This window comes from Vicia villosa, linkage group LG4 (assembly GCF_029867415.1).
Source record: "Vicia villosa cultivar HV-30 ecotype Madison, WI linkage group LG4, Vvil1.0, whole genome shotgun sequence".
Taxonomy (NCBI): Eukaryota; Viridiplantae; Streptophyta; class Magnoliopsida; order Fabales; family Fabaceae; genus Vicia; species Vicia villosa.
Window position 1 is genome coordinate 172,546,316 of NC_081183.1, and position 18,092 is coordinate 172,564,407.

At 34.2% G+C, this 18,092-nt stretch overlaps 1 protein-coding gene across 1 annotated transcript; it reads left to right on the top strand.

The window, feature by feature from the left end:
• Nucleotides 1-16,188: 16,188 nt before the first annotated feature.
• Nucleotides 16,189-17,122, top strand: LOC131595964 (protein C2-DOMAIN ABA-RELATED 9-like). Its single transcript, XM_058868504.1, has 3 exons — nucleotides 16,189-16,425; nucleotides 16,529-16,624; nucleotides 16,716-17,122. Exons 1-3 carry the CDS (start codon nucleotides 16,312-16,314, stop codon nucleotides 17,022-17,024), a joined length of 519 nt encoding a protein of 172 aa, XP_058724487.1. The 5' UTR covers nucleotides 16,189-16,311; the 3' UTR covers nucleotides 17,025-17,122.
• Nucleotides 17,123-18,092: the final 970 nt, after the last annotated feature.

Genomic DNA, 18,092 nt, shown 5'->3' on the forward strand with positions numbered 1-18,092 from the left:
TAACGTCGGCCATTTTCCAAACAATAACTTTTTTGTATCTCTTCAGAAGTGTTAGGAGTAGTTTCTCTTGTGCATGTGTCATGTCAGATGCAATGATAATAAGAAGTTTTTGACTTTTCTTGAGGTAGGCATATTGCAAGTGAGATGGTAACTACACCTCTAAAATTGGAGGTTTTTTTACCATATATGAGACACACTGTCTTTAGTCATTTCAACTGTTATTTTCAAAGTTTCAAATTTGTTTAACCAACTTGCATTACTATGACACATCTAACATATTTATTTCTTGAAGATAGTACAAAACCATTTTAATTTCAAAGTTTTCAATCTTAAGCAAATTGGAATTCCTTGACGCGGACATTGTCTCAAGTGCAGGTGAGGATCATATATCTATCGCGACAGTGAGTATTGTCCAATAGCTTGCAACATTTAAAACATCATATAAATTCAAACATGACGACAATGATATATTTTCTGATAACTAAAGTGTCTATAGCGTTGGAATCAAAGACCGTCTAGTCCCTGGTGTTTTTGGCTCGGTCATTGGAATGCTAATGATGTCCTCTTGCACCATGTCCTCCTCTTCTTAGTTGTCTTCAAATTCAACTTTAAGTTGTCCGTGAATTGGAATATGGGTTTCAAATAATTCGCAAGGGTGCTGAAATTTCCATAAAATCTTTAAAGTACTTTTTGGATATAAATCTCCTTTATATTCTGTAGTGATTACTGTGATAAAATGTTAAAATTTACAAAATTCAATGAAAAATCAAAATTTTAACAATGCAATACCCGATAACATCGCAAAATATTTAATGACTACTTTTTTTTGTTTGATTTTCTCCACCAGTATCTGGCCCACTGTACTTATGGTTACTTTGTATATGCAAATTATACATAGTCAAAATAGTAGCAAGTGAAATAAAAGTATCGATTCCACGAGAGTTGTACTAAGCACTTTTAAACTTAATACAAGAATTTCTAAAATAAACATGAGTAACAGTAACTAAATAATAACTGCTGTTACATGGTTAAAAATAAGGAATTGATAGATGTGAAAAATAATTCAAATAGGGTGAAAGAGTATCTTGGAAAGTGATCCATATGGTAAATTTACCTAATATTTGCATATGACGTGTGATGTCATGACTATTGTAGCAACAACTAAATTTTGTGGTGTATGTCTACATCATGAAAATATGTCTTGATTCATTATGGAGCTTATGTCTAAGTCTCATAATGATAGACGGCCCAAGCGGATTTTGAAGAAACCAATTTGGATGCAAGACCATATTTCTTATTAGTTTAAATTTTGTAATTTCTTTATGCTTTCCTCTAAGTGGCTTAGGCCCATCTTTATTTTAACTCAGGCCCAGCAGCCTTGAAAACTATGTTTTAACCTAGTATTTATACTCTTGTTAGAGTAAATGAATGCAGCAGAATTTTCAAGTCATTTTATTTTCTTAGTTTAAATTTTCTTACGTGAGTGTTATGGTGAAACCCTTCCTTGGGAAGTAGCCGCAGAACTTTTACTCTATCATTGGTGCTTTCATCACCATCCTCAATGCCTCCTAAAAAAGACACCACAAACCCTACTGACCTTGATGCCTCTATTCAACACACAAATTTACGGCTGGATGATCTTATTTTGGCTAATCGCAGCTTCGAAGCTGCCATGGAACAAGACAACCTAAACCTTACCCGACAGATTGGTGAGCTTGACAGCAGCGTGACCGACAGGCTGCAAACAGGATTTGCGGAACTCAGCAAACAGCTCACACAGCAGCTCAGCCAACAGTTTGCTGCCATGGCAACCACTTCCTCTCCCAGCAGATCTGCGACCCCAGGTATCGCTAGCTCCCTCTTACAACCTTCCAGTTCTGAAAATGTAGTCATCAGCACTTCATTTCCCTTGCTGCATATACCACTACCCACTAGCCAACCTCTAAACCGTAACAGCCCCTCAAACACCCAACTTTCCAGCCCACAGCCACAACCACAACCCTCTTTTCCCCAAACTCAGCCCACGATTCCTTCGAGCAACCCGTTTTTTACCACCTACACACCAGTTTCTTTTCAACCCACAAATACTTCTTTCCAAATACCCTTTTCCCAGCCTTTTCACACCGCCCCTACTCCTTCCGCTTTTGCCCAACCAAATCAATTTTTCCCACAATTTTTAAATCAAAACCCTCATACTCATCAACCGATACGTAATCCAAAAATTGAATTGGGAATTTTCGACGGCACGGATGCCTTGGAGTGGTTATTTCAGTCCGAACAATTTTTTGGGTTTTACAACATTCCGATTGAAAACAGATTACCTATGGCTGCTTTTTATATGAAGGGAGAAGCTCTAAGTTGGTATAAGTGGATGTTTCAAAGCCATCAACTAACAGATTGGCAGACTTTTGCTAGAGCACTTGAACTACGTTTCGGTCCCTCAACATACGAAAATCATCAAGCTCAACTCTTTAAGCTACGTCAACATGGCTCGGTGGCAGAATATCAAGCCAATTTTGAGCGATTGAGAAATCGTGTTTTAGGATTACCTCCCGAAGCCATCCTTAATTGTTTCATATCCGGTTTGATTCCGGAAATTCGTAATGAATTAGCTATTCACCAACCCTTTTCTATTTCCCAAGCAGTGGGACTTGCAAAACTCATAGAGTCCAAGCTTAAGGACTTGAAACCTAAATTTCCCAAACATAATACCACATTTCACCCACCCCAAACAGCCCAACTACCCTATCAAAAAAACCCCAACCAACCCGCAACAACACCAAATTTCAACCAAACCACTACAACCACACTTAACACACAACCTGCCTCAACTCCTACCACCACTACAACTCGATTTCCCATCTGCCGTATTACCGCTGCCCAACGTGAGGAACGCAGAGCCAAGGGACTATGTTTCAACTGCGATGAAAAATTTATTCCGGGTCATCGTTGCACCGCAGGAAAATTTCTGCTCTTAATGGTTGATGAGGATGACACTATCAATTTGGGCCAGGAAGATGAGTTACTAACAGAACTTGACGTCACAACTGAACCAAAAGAAACCTATTTCCAGCTCTCCCCTCAGGCAGTTAGTGGTCAATTCTCACCTAAAACCCTAAAATTCAAAGGGATCCTTGATGGTCTGCATGTCACAGTTTTGATAGACACAGGTAGTACCCACAACATTCTTCAACCTCGCATTGCCAAACACCTTAAAATCCCCACGAAACCAATACCTAATTTTTCTGTGATGGTGGGAAATGGTTCCCAATTGGATTGCTGCGGTTTATGCCCTCAGGTGCCTATTACCTTACAAAACCATCTCTTCTTCATTCCTTTTTATTTGCTTCCTATCGAAGGGGCAGATGTCGTACTTGGGATGGAATGGTTACGAACATTGGGTCCTATACTTGCTGATTTCTCTATTCCAAAACTATCTTTCACTCACAACAACAAAGAGATCACTATAACGGGAGACTCCAAAACATCACCTACACCCTCCTCATACAACCAACTGTGCCAACTATTACACACCGATTCGGTTGCCTCCATCCACCTCCTAATTTTCCAGCAGACACCTGACAGCCTCCTTGATCCGGACCCCACTCAAAAAAACCCTTTGGACACCCTTTCCCCATCCTTACCATCAGAAATCCGCTCTGTCCTACACTCCCATGCTTCTATTTTTCAACCACCATCAGGTTTACCTCCGTCTCGACCACATGACCACAGTATTCCCATAACACCTAACACTAACCCTGTCAACATTAAACCTTACCGCTACCCCCCTTTCTCAAAAGGAAGCCATGACCACCATTATAAATGATATGTTACAAGAAGGCATTATCAAACCTAGTAACAGCCCTTACTCATCCCCAGTTTTGTTAGTACGCAAAAAAGATGGCTCGTGGCGTTTTTGTGTTGACTATCGTGCATTAAATGCAATTACCATCCCCGACCGTTTCCCAATACCCACAATTGATGAACTCTTTGATGAGTTAGGTTCTGCATCTTGGTTTACTAAGATTGACCTACGGTCAGGCTATCACCAAATTAGGGTTAATCCAGACGACACTCACAAGACAGCGTTCAGAACCTTTGATGGGCACTACGAGTTTTTGGTGATGCCCTTTGGGTTAACTAATGCTCCTAGTACCTTTCAGTCGGCAATGAACGATCTTCTAAGACCTTATTTGCGCCGGTTTGTTCTAGTTTTTTTTGATGACATACTAATTTATAGTTCTTCTTTATCTGATCATGTTACTCATTTGCAATTGATTTTAGATTTACTTTCTACTAATCAATTTTTTGCTAAATTATCCAAGTGTGTGTTTGCTGTTCCTAGTGTTGATTATTTAGGTCACATTATCTCTTCTCATGGTGTAACCCCAGACCCGTCAAAAATTCAAGCAGTTTTGGACTGGCCGAAGCCACGCTCACTTACGACACTCAGGGGTTTTTTAGGCCTCACCGGTTTCTATTGACGATTTGTTCGTCACTACGCCTCACACGCCGCTCCCCTCACCGACTTGTTACGTTTCACTAAATTCAAATGGAGTCCAGAAGCAGATACAACATTTACAACACTTAAAAAAAAATGACGGAAACTCCAGTTCTGGCTCTGCCTGATTTCTCCAAGCTTTTTGTTCTGGAAACGGACGCTTCTGCTGTGGCCATCGGTGCTGTCCTCTCCCAAGATAACCATCCTCTAGCTTTCTTCAGCAAGAAAATGTGCAACCGCATGCAGGTTTCATCCGTCTACGTGCGTGAGATGTACGCCATCACCGAGGCTGTAAAAAAATGGCGTCAGTATTTAATCGGTCGTCATTTTCATATCTTCACTGATCAAAAGAGTTTGAAAAATTTACTAGTTCAGACTATTCAAACGCCGGAACAACAAAAATGGGCCGCAAAATTACAAGGGTTTAGTTTTGATATTTTTTACAAACCTGGTAAGTGTAATCAAGTGGCAGACGCCCTAAGTCGCAAGCATGCTGAAGATGAAGCTATCCTCCTCTTAGTCTCTTCTCCAACTCCGTTGCTCCTCGACCAACTTAGACAATACTACACCACAGATAAACAAGGTCAAGAATTGATTGCAAAATACAACTCAGACCCTCATATGCAAGTCCTATACAAATTCAAAAACAACATCATGCTCTATAAGGATAAGATATACATACCTGCAATACCAGCAATGCGCCAACACCTTCTCCATGAGTTCCACTCCACTCCATTTGCAGGTCACTCGGGCACCCAACCTACCCTTGCAAGACTGTCTTCCTCCTTCAGCTGGCCTGGCGTTTACAAAGATGTCAAGCTCTTTGTCGAAAGTTGCTCCATTTGCCAACGAAACAAATACATGCCCAAAAGAAAACAAGGATTACTTCAACCCTTGGAAATTCCGAAACAAGTTTGGGAGGAAATCAATATGGATTTTATTACTCATTTACCTTCTTCCTTCGGACACACAGTGATTTGGGTGATTTGCGATCGCCTGAGCAAATTCGTCCACTTTCTTGCTCTACCAACTCATTTCACAGCTTCATCTTTGGCCACTAGATTCTCCTCGGAAGTTTGTCGGCTCCATGGGATTCCTATCTCGATCGTATCTGACAGAGATCCCCTTTTCCTGAGCGCGTTTTGGAAGGAACTGTTCCGTCTTCAAGGTACTACCCTGAAACACAGCACAGCTTATCACCCGGAAACCGATGGCCAAACAGAGGTCGTGAATAGAAGTTTAGAAACTTACCTTCGCTGTTTCACGAATGATCAACCACGCAAATGGTTTAAGTTTCTGCACCTTGCTGAATTGTGGTACAATACATCTTTCCATTCTGCCATCGGGATGACACCCTTCGAAGCTCTCTACGGTAGACCACCTCCTACCCTCTTAGACTACACCACAGGAAATTCTGAAAATGTGTTAGTTGATAAGGTGTTGACAGATAGACAAGAAATACTTGACTCTTTGAAGAAGAATCTGACTAGGAGCAGAGAAAAAATGAGAGAACAAGCAAACAAAAAGAGGAGCACCTGTACCTTTGAAGTAGGCGACTTAGTTTTGCTTCGTCTAAGGCCGTATCGACAGATCTCGGTGAACAAGCGAGATTCACAGAAACTCTCTCCTAGATTCTTTGGTCCTTTCAGAGTTTTACGCAGCATCGGTGAGGTGTCTTACAAACTCGACCTTCCTCCTTCGTCAAAGATCCACAACGTTTTCCATGTCTCCCAACTCCGTCGGTACAAATGGGTGGATCCAGACCTTGACTTCCTTTCTCTTCCACCTGAAACGACATCCACACACACTTCAGACACGGAAACTCAAACTCAGCTAGAGAGGAAAATGGACGACAAACAAAATACAACAATCGAGTGGGAATCACCTTTGCAGAACCCGGTTCAAACTGAACAAGAAAAAAATTCTGAAGCTGAGTTTGTAGAGACCAAAGGAAAAGAGAAGGAAATTTTTTCTGAAAGAATGAGTGAGAGAATTTCATCTTTAGAGTCAAGTGAAAACCTTTTACCAACTGATGCACTTAAGGATATCCCACGTGAAGTTATCTTGGGAACAGATGAAGCGTGTTCCAAAACTCTGAGTTCCCAAGTACACACGGCTCGAGGTTCAGCTAGCCAAAGGGAACCGTTGGATCCTCAACGTCTCTTTTCGAAGCAGCCTCCACCGAACACGTTACCATCCAGCTGTTTCCCACCCACTTTCGGATGTGACTCCTCACTGTCTCCCAGGGCCCCACTCACTGCTCCAAATGACAATCCAGATTCTTCTACCCACAGCAAATCCAACTTTCACGGGCCTCTTCCTAATGCGCACCTTGAGGTCAAGGAGTCTTTTGGGCCGGATAGTGGTGATAGACGGCCCAAGCGGATTTTGAAGAAACCAATTTGGATGCAAGACCATATTTCTTATTAGTTTAAATTTTGTAATTTCTTTATGCTTTCCTCTAAGTGGCTTAGGCCCATCTTTATTTTAACTCAGGCCCAGCAGCCTTGAAAACTATGTTTTAACCTAGTATTTATACTCTTGTTAGAGTAAATGAATGCAGCAGAATTTTCAAGTCATTTTATTTTCTTAGTTTAAATTTTCTTACGTGAGTGTTATGGTGAAACCCTTCCTTGGGAAGTAGCCGCAGAACTTTTACTCTATCACATAACAACGCCGATACATTTTTTATAAACTTAGTTTTGTTTACATATATGGCTCTATTCCTTTAGAAAATTTCTTTACCCACCTCCCTATCTTCTTGGTCACCTGGCGAAAAACCTAAAATATCCTCACTTCGGAAATGCATTTCCGAAACGTTTTTTTTTTTTCAAAATTTGTCTTATTTCGGAAATGCACTTCCGAAAACACGAAAAAAAAGGTGTTTTCGGAGATGCATTTCCCAAAACACCCCTTTTTTGGATTTTCGGAGATGCATTTCCGAAAACACTTTTTTGGGAGGGGGTGTCTTCGGAGATGCATATCCGAAATATTCCAAGACCAAATTGGTCTTGAAATGTTTCGGATATACACTTCCGAAAGAATTCAATAATTATTAAAAAATTAAAATCAAGGTGAATCAATACAATTAATAGGTATAAAATGAAGGTGAATCAATAAAATCAAGGTGAATCAAAATTTCCTAAACAATTTTAAAGTTAAAAATTATTTTACTAACTTATATAAATCAAAAACATTTTAATTCCATAAGTAAATTTTGAATTATATAGAATTAAATATAAAATTTGTTCATTAAATAAAATCAAGACAAAATCTTTTTTTAATTTTTTTAAACTAAATAAAAAATTATAACTAATTTTTAATTATGAATCAGAATAGAAATATATAAATATATAATAATTATTAATTTTGTAAGTGAAATATATAAATATATAATATATAAATATATAATAATTAATATATAAATATATAAATATATAAATATATAATAATTATTATACATTAAAACACTCATTTTTTTAATTTTTATAATTATTATATAAATATATAAATATATTTATAATTAATATATAATAATTATTATATAAATATATAAATATATAAATATATAATAATTTTTATAAATATATAATCATAATTATAATTATTATATAAATATATAAATTAAAACACTCATTTTTTTTAATTTTTTTTGTAAATACATAATAATTATTTTAAATATATAAATATATAAATAAAAAATTATAACTCATTTTGTAAGTGAAATTATTATAGTTTTTTTAATTAGAATTATTTTAAATTTTAAAATATGTAGAATAGAAATATATAATAATTATTATTCATAACTCATAAATTATATCAAAATATATAATTATTATTATGTATTACTCATAAATTATATGAATTATATGAATTAATTAATATCCTAAAATCATATGAATTAATTAATATTCTAAAATTAATTTTTGGGATTTTTAGATTTTTTTTTTCCGGAGATGCATCTCCGAATTATTCAAAATTCCAATTTTTGGGATTTTTTCGGAAATGCATTTCCGAAGTCTGAAAAAATTTAGAAAAAAAAATTTCGGAAATGCATTTCCGAAGCAGGGGTAAAGTAGAGTTTTCGCTGGGGTGACCCCATAGGGAGGTGGGTAAAGAAAAAATCATTCCTTTATACCTAAAGTGATTAAGAAAGCAATATTAGTTCATGGAATCAATTTGTTAAATTCTACCTTGACTTAACATTATGTTATATTTCTAAGTTAATCAAACTCAAAAATAAATGTATGACAAGAAATCACAAGAACTACTAATATTATAACGATACATTCATTATGATTAAAAAGATTACTACTTTTATTAAAATTCACATTATCCAACAACAAAAGACATTATCCAACAACAAAAGATGTTTAGGCCATGCTAAGAAAAGTAAATACAAAAATCCAGAATCCTACGTTATACATCTTTAAAAATTTTGAATAGAAATGGTAAATATAAGAAGATCACTTCGATTACTTGAAATCTCTTAACATCGAGGGAACTTGGATGACGTGCCTCCTAGCATTTTATTCCATCATAAATGAGGGGTCACAGAGGATTAGAAAGTTTCTCTAGCTTTTCAATTATCTCTCTAATTACATTGCAATCTAGTATAAATATTACTTATAATATTCACACTTATGTGAAAACTTGATATATCTTTAACCATAATCCATAAGATGTGACCATCAATTTATCCATATAATAGCCTTAATGCTTTAATATTATCCAAATTTACTATAAAGCTTGATTATGGATACTTTAAGAATAATGTTGTTATGGTTAATGGGATCTCATGATTAAATCACATTTAATATTTCATTAAACGACACTACAAAAAAAAATGCTCTACAACGACGTGGAAGCCACGCCGCTACGTTAAAAATCACGACACAATCAAACTATAGCGACGTGGGCTGCTATGTCGCAGGAGCACGTGTGGCAAAGCAGTAGCGACGTGGAAAACACGTCAGAAGGTTGCGACGTGATTCCCACGTTGCAATAAATTGATATGGGAAACATCTCCCTGCACGCAGAGCAGGTATGGCAGGTGTGAGGGACTGTGAAATTGACTTTATTAGCGACATTGGTCTCACGTCGCTACTTTGAATGTTTTTTTTTTTTTTTTAAAAAATTAAATAACGCAGGTATAATTGTATTTTTATATAATAAATTAATTAATTTATATAATAAAATTTATATATAATAAAATTTATATAATAAAATTTATATATAATAAAATTTATAAAATATAATTTATATAATAAAATTTTATAAAATAAATTCATATAATAAATTTTATATAATAAATTCAATTAAATAAAACTAAAAATTTAAAACTAATATTTAATGAATTAAAATGTAAAATAAGTTGCATAAATATAAATTTAAAACAAATGAAATACAAAATGTTTTTATGAGGCATTATCATCATTCGAAAAATAATTATCAGAATTAAAATCATCATCCTCTCTGTCATCCTCCGGCTCTGGATCAGGAAAATAACAATACTACTAATATTTTTAACTACACATGTTATATTGAACATATGTTAATCATAAAGTTATTATTTTTTTAACTACACATTTTAAACTACACATATAGGAAATATTATTTAATAAAAATACTACTATTAAATATTTACTATTATTAAAAATATTATTTTTGATTCACGTGATTACCACGTCGCTATATTTTTTTATTTTAAATATACATATATAATATATATTCTACTTTTAATATATATTTTAATTTAAAAAATGTATTTTCAATTTAATAACAACAACATATATTTTAATTTTAGAAATATAACATATAATCATATTATATTTTATTTTATTTTAAATATACATATAAAATATATATTCTACTTTTAATATATATTTTAATTTTAAAAAAATATATTTTTAATATAATAAAAATAACATAACATATATTCTTTTTCTATTTAATATATACTGCACATAAAAAAAGTTTATTTTCAATTTAATATTTCCGGTTTTTAAGAACAATTACATAAATTATATATTTTTATTAATATTTTCTGTTTTTAAGAATAATATCATAAAATACATATATTTTATTTAGAAAATAAAAAACAGATTTTAAAAATAAATCTAAACATTTTTAACATTCTAAACTCCTCAACTCCTAAACTCAAAATTAACATTTACAACATATACATTTTTATCATTCTAACAATTTAATCTACTAAATATGAAAGAAAAAAAAGCAATATAAGACATATATTATTTTTAATAATATATCCTATTAATTTTTAAAAATAATATATAATATATAGTTTTTCTATTAATTTTTAAAAACAACAACATAAAAAATAAATATATTCTGTAAAATATATTCAGTTTAAATAAAAAATAAATATATTCTGTAAAATATATTCAGTTTAAATAAAAAATAAATATATTCTGTTTATATTCTGTAATATATAGTTTTTACTATATTCTGTTTTATTTTTTTAATTTTTTATAAAATAAATATTTAATATTTAATTCATAATTTCGTTTTATAATAATTAATTTAAAAAATAACTTAATTAAAAAAATAACCTAATAAATCTATTAAAAATATATCACATTATAAAGAAATATTTAAAAAAATCTGAAAAAAAATAAAAAACTTACCTCTTCTGCAATCTACTCCACCTTCTTTTACTCCACCTTTTTCTCCTTCACCTTCTTCTTTCTTCAAAATGGAAACAAAAAAATTTAAAGCATTAACAACATAATACAGTATGAATATAAAACAAAATTATAAAAAATACTGATGTAATTTACCTTTAATACAACAATATGTGAAATTTGTGAAAAATATTTGGGATTGAAAGGTATGAAAAATTGAATTGGGGGGATTGAAAATTTGGGGATTTTGGGAGAAGAGGACGTTTCTGGTTTTCTTTTGGATAGAAGAACAAGAAATTGTAAAGGAGGAATAGAAGTGGAAGAAGCAAAACGCGTAAATAAATAAACTAAGCAGTGACGTGAGAATCACGTCGCAACCTTGCCACATGAGACTCACGTCGCAACATGACAATGGTAACATTAATTAATGTTCCTGCCTGCAATGCTGCCACCATGTCACTTCAGTGGAACGTTGAATTTTCCCACTAAAAGTTGCGATGTGTTTGTAACGTCACAACTAAATTTTTTTAAATTTGAATCTTCCCCCCTACGTGAATGTTATAACTTTTTCTATTTTAATTTATAAACTTAATATAGTGACGTGTATCCCACGTCGCAACATTTTTTACATACCCCAATGTCTGACTCCTGATTACTTTATGTTTATAAAGTTGTTTAAAATTTAAAAACACGTTGTGATGTGTTTATCACGTCGCAAATGGCAATAATTACCCACGTGACTTCCACGTCGCTACATTATGTCGCTGGAGAGAGTATATCTTGTAGTGCGAGCTAGTTATTATAATGACTTTATTATTTAAAAAAAACAATTATAACAAAGAGATGCTTTTTACTTTTAACAAAGTTTTATCTAAGTACCAATACTATTGACATCTAGGACTTACACCAACAAAAAATCCAAAGACACCATAAACATTGAATGTAAAGATGGTGCACACTCGAAGACATAAAACCTCGAAGATGAAGATGGTGCACAATTGAAGATATTAATCCTCAAACTCAAAAGTTTCTGTGTTCCCTAGAGCCTTTAAATAGCCGTCTAAATTCAACGCCAACTTCCCTCATATTTATCCTAGTAAGGATATATCCTCTAATTTATGGGCCAGTCATTCTTGGATTTTCCGCCTCTGATTTCGTCACTTATGGATTAATGACTTCTAGGTTTCCTACCTCTGGTTTTGCTATTTAGGTTGATAATTTGAATATCTATTTTTGGATTTCCTAAATGGGCCAATACCGATGAACTAATAAAGATCAAAGAAGAACACGATATAAGAAAAGGTAAATTCTCATTGCACCCATATACCTACTCACAGACCCGCGGTGAAATCCCCAAAATACCCCTATAATTCAGAAATGCATATCCGAAGACACATTTTTCTAAAAATATGGTGACTTGCATATGCAAATCCGAAGTCACATTTTTAAAAAAAAAAAGTGTCTTCGAATATGCATATCCGAAGTCACCTATTTTTAGGAAAAGGTGAATTCGGATGTGCATATCCGAAAATATGTCTAAGACATTATTCATAACAACAAAGCAACAAAGCATAGATTTATCATAAATAATCGAAATTACATAAATAGTTCAATAGAAATTTAAAGTTACATATTGTTATAATTGTAGTTACGGACGAAACAACATTTTGATAACATCTTCTCCCGATCTTTGAAGTTTCGCATCCAACTTGATCGGATCCTTCGAAGAATATTGTTGAAAAGTTGTCCACATAACCTTTAAATCGCTGTCGTTCTTGAGGTCAAATGGGGTAAACTTGACATTTCCTTCAGCGTCAAGTGAAGGTGAACGGTATTGAAGTTTGACCACCTTCCGATTTTTTTGGATATACATATCCGAATTTTGCAGAAACATAATGAATTTCAATCTGTTATGTGCAATTTCAGCATCAATCCAATTAAAACAATTAAATCGGTAAGAATAAACATTGACTACATTAAATATATATGTGTGTGTGTGTGTATATATATATATATTATGTATTGAATCGTATTGGTTTTACATTCTTCATGACAATACATACAAAAAATGATACGGTAAATTCTAAAATGCACCGAACGAATCCTTACCGCTTAATTCTAAAACCGGTAAATTCTTCGACTTCTCCCTATTTTCTCCCCTCTCTTGCTTTATCATTTCTTCGAACTCCACCATTCTTTCAAAAAAAGGATCCGACCAAGTGTCCGCACCTTTTGTATGATGTGTCATCCACTGACATGACATAGCCGGAATAAGACACCCCGGTTTCAAAAAAACTTGTACAAAGTGGCGCGATCTTAGATACCTGATACAAATGATGCGGACGGACGCGTCTATAGGTGGGCGACTATGAAGTGGAAAAAATGTCTCTGAAAATTCAAATCTCGTCACATCGACACACACTCGGTCATACGCACTTGTCATCTCAAGGAAGGACATCCACTTTGAAACTGGTGCGTGAGCGGTAAGGGATGGAACAAGGCATCATGAATTTCATCAAACTTGTCTTTATTCTCATAAAGTCGGGTGTTGAGGTCCCTATGCGAAGTCAACTTCGAAATAAGTGCTCGACGAATAAGAGTGTGATTCTATTATCCTTTATTGAGTAAATCGGCAACGGCCCGATACCCACAATTACCATCGGTCCCCGCATCAACTATATTTTAAATGTGTTTGTGCATAATTAGAGGCATCTCATCAATGTTGATTATTGGTGATTTTTTAATCGGAGGTGTGCGAGGCGGTTTGGAAATGCGCGCTCCCTTGTTAGCAATACACTTGGATTTTGGTGTAGGTGAATCCGGGATCAAAGAATCAACATATTCATGATAACAAGGAGTACGTTTAGTTGATGTGTTGTCTTGGATACTTTTTGCGTTTTTATGGGAGGGTTTATGTTTTGTATGGGAGAAAATGAATGAAATACTGAAGGTGGGAAAATGTATATAAAGTGTTTTTTCGGATATGCATATCCGAAAAAACACCTGACATTTTAAATCCAACGTTTAAATAAAAAATGTTCAAAGAAGGGTGAGTTCAGATATGCATATCAGAAACACTTAAAATTTGAAAAAGGTGCATTCGGATATCCATATCTGAAGGGTATTTTAGGATTTTTAGAGATGTTTTTCATCCTATATGGGCAATAAAAAATTCCCATAAGAAAATAGGTACCCTATACGTTAATGCAGGTTCTGAAAATAAAATTGATTTAAGATGAGTGACTTTTAACCTAGAAAACTCCAACAACAAATGGAGAAATGCATAGGAAGAGGAAAGAAGTTTAATTTTTTGAAAATTGATATAGTATACTCTAAGGAAGGTTCGTTTTCATCTCTAAAAAAAAAATACATAATCTCTTGAAAAATATATCAAGTTTAGATATAAACCTGTAAGTATCGATGGCAAAACGGGCTCGGTCTATCGGGCATGTCTGATTTGTCCGTACTTTTTTGTGGGACGATACAAAATTTTATGTCTACACTTTCTGATATGTCTATCCCATTTTTCACATGCTTTTGCGAACACACTTACACAAACATCAACATAAAATTTTACAATTTTAAAACTTAAAAGATGTAATGTAGACGAGTTCATCCATCCCATCCCACATCGCACTTCTAACAAAGTCAACCCTATCCTACTCTATTTGTTTACGGGTTTTTGTAGAGTGATTCTAAACGGGGTGGATATGCCGATTTTTCACTCCCACCAATGAGTGTTTATATTCAGCAAAATCACAAGTTGAGCTATTAAAAAAAATGTCAATTGATAACCTAGAATACTAAATAGAATAATGCTATTCATACACCCAATTGTTACACCAATACTTACATCCTACAGTACTTTACAGTAGTCACTAAATTTGGTTAATGTAGTGTAAAAACTTGGTTAATGCAGTAATAAAGTTGGTTAATGCAACATCCAAGTATTAAAAATAATTTTTAGCAATCACCAAACTTGGTTATTGCAGTGTAAAAACTTGGTTAATTCAGTAATAAAGTTGGTTAATGCAACATCCAAGTATTAAAAATATTTTTTAGCAGTCATCAAACTTGGTTAATGCTGTGTAAAAACTTGGTTAATGCAGTAAAGAAGTTGGTTAATGCACGTCCAGGTATTAAAAATAAACGTCTGTACATGAACAGTATCGTCCGTACATAGGGGTGGCAAAACGGGCCGGGGCCCGCCGGGCGGTCCGCGCACCCGCCAAAAATTGGCGGGTTGGGTTGGGATTTTAGGCTCGCCGCTCGCCAAAGTCCGCCCCGCCAAAACCCGCCGCCCGCCATACCCGCCCCGCCAAAGCCCGCCGCTCGCCAAAATCCGCTCCTCCTCCAAAACTCACTCTTTTTTTAGTTAATTCTAGTAATTGCAATTCTTGATGGTTTATTTTATACATTTATTTATAAATATATGTAATATTTTTTAGAGTAAATTTGTTAAAAAATTACTCTTATAAAAAATTGTTTTAAAAAATAAATGAAAAGTTTAATTAAAAGGTAAAAAAAACATATTAATCTATTAAAAAAATATAAATAAAAATAGGCGGGTAAGCCCGCCGCCCCCCATCTTGGCGGGGCGGGCATGATTTTGATGCCCATTTTACTTGGCGGGCATGCCCGCCCCGCTCGTTTTTTGGCGGCCATAAGGCAGGGCGGACGGCGGACGGGGCGGGCGGCCCATTTTGCCACCCCTATCCGTACATGAACAGTGTCGTTCGTACATACGGTGTAGGTGTAAGATTTGGTGTAAGAATATCATTTCTGTACTAAATAATAACTAAATAATAGTGAAAAGTGATTTATTTAACACGCACCATACGAGAATTTATGACATTTATAAATTGTTGACCGAGTTATAAAATATCTAAAAATGTCTTTTATTCAAAAGGGGTTGGATGAAAAAGAATCGCTCATATTTCTACGTCCCAAAACAAAACTGAGGTCGGCATCATCACTTAGCTGTCATCTTATTCTTTTCTCTTTCAAACACTACTAAATATCATAATTATTATTCTATACTCAAATTCCTTTAGTAGAGTCCATTCTGTACTTTGGGTTTTAGTACCTCACGTTTGCTTTAAATACTCCCAAACAAGTTCCTTAAACTTCATAACTATCGAAACCGTGTGGGAAGACAATTCGTGGATGATGGATAACATTCTTGGTCTTCTCAAACTTCGTATCAAAAGAGGAATTAATCTTGCAATTCGTGATGCTAACTCCAGCGATCCTTATGTTGTTGTCAACATGGGTGAACAGGTTCCAAACCTTTATCTTTTTCTTCTTTGAAGGTGTTTTTGATTGCTTGATTAGGATCAGAGGTGTCCTTATTGATCAAAATTATTGTTTTGTATTGATGCAGAAGCTGAAGACTAGTGTTGTGAAAAACAATTGCAACCCTGAGTGGAATGAAGAACTAACCCTTTCAATAAGTGATGTTCAAACTCCAATACATCTGGTAAGAAAACTGAAGAGTTGTAATCTATTTAATTAGAAAATCAACCATTGAATTATGATTAATACTGTGAATATTTTGTTTCTCTTTACAGACAGTTTTTGACAAAGACACATTCTCTATCGATGACAAAATAGGTGATGCAGAGATCGATTTGAAACCATATGCTAATGCTATACAAATGAAATTGGATGATACTCTTTCAGATGGTTGTGCAATTAAGAAGGTTCAAGCAAATAGGACTAATTGTCTTGCTGAAGAGAGTAGTTGTATTTGGAAAGATGGGAAAATAATCCAAGAAATGATTCTAAGATTGAGAAATGTTGAGAGTGGGGAATTGGTGGTGGAAATTGAATGGGTGGATGTTCCTGGTAGCAGAGGTCTATTAGGGGGACAATGTTAAGTTTTCCTCCTTTCAATAACAATCAACAAAGTCTTATATTTTTGATACATGAATAAAACGACTTCACAAATTCATAATGAATTTCTATCTTATATAAAGTGTCGAGACTATATGTACACTAGCTCTTTATATGATGATAAAATGTTGTGTAATATATATTGTGACTATTTGAAATTTCTAGTATTAAGTTAGATAGAAGTTATTAAGTTGTTGCTTAATATGAAAGGTAAGGGAAGTGATTCTTTCTCGTGGCTTTGTTTAATTTCGTGTAATTTATACAGATTTTGGAGTTAGTTAACAGATCTTGTAGAGATAAGATCATTTTTTATTTGCGAGAACTATCATGTCACACGGTGTTAGAGATGAGAATCTATAAAATAATTTGAGTAAGCTTACGAATTTTGAGTAAGCTTACCAATTTTTGCTCTGTTATGCCTTGACTTATTTTCTTCCCTTAGTAAAGGGCTAGGAAGTTTCTAGCATTCTTGCTTCTAGGTTTTTTCATTACCCGTACCATTTGGTGAGAACCGACGTAATTATCGAGCTTTGGAGCCACCCGTCCCAATCGATGAGAACTAGCATAATTATTAAGCATTGTCACTAACCATTTCGGTTGATGGGAACTTAAATAAGTACCAAACTTGTCATTACTCGTCTCGGTCGATGGGAATTGGAATAGGTCTTCACCGTCATAGGAGTCGTCCTTGGCAATAGGTGGGGTTCTTGTCCCTCCCCCTAGGCTTTTATCCTGATTCGAGGTGACAGTCTCCCAGGCTAAACTGCCTATGTCCTTGGAGTAGCTAATTTAGTAACATATCATCTTTGGATGTTCAACCAATATCGTTGGTGTCTGCAAAGTTGTCATACTAATAGGCATTGTCCAACAATAATATAATTTGTCGTTTTACGCTATTAGTTTGTATGTTGTGAGTTTATTTGCAATTTAATTTTTATTTATTTATTTATTTTAGTAGAGTTTGTATTGTTTCTAATAAGTATATGCTTTCAATTTGAATAAATAAATATTATTTTTTAATATTATTTTAAGAGTATGATAGAAAAATCATA

Excerpts from the sequence above, each read along its gene's own strand:
- LOC131595964 (XM_058868504.1), top strand. The coding sequence starts at position 16,312 with ATGATGGATAACATTCTTGGTCTTCTCAAACTTCGTATCAAAAGAGGA. Across the intron at positions 16,426-16,528 it reads TTGTCAACATGGGTGAACAG|AAGCTGAAGACTAGTGTTGT; the intron begins GTTCCAAACCTT and ends GTATTGATGCAG. Across the intron at positions 16,625-16,715 it reads TTCAAACTCCAATACATCTG|ACAGTTTTTGACAAAGACAC; the intron begins GTAAGAAAACTG and ends TTCTCTTTACAG.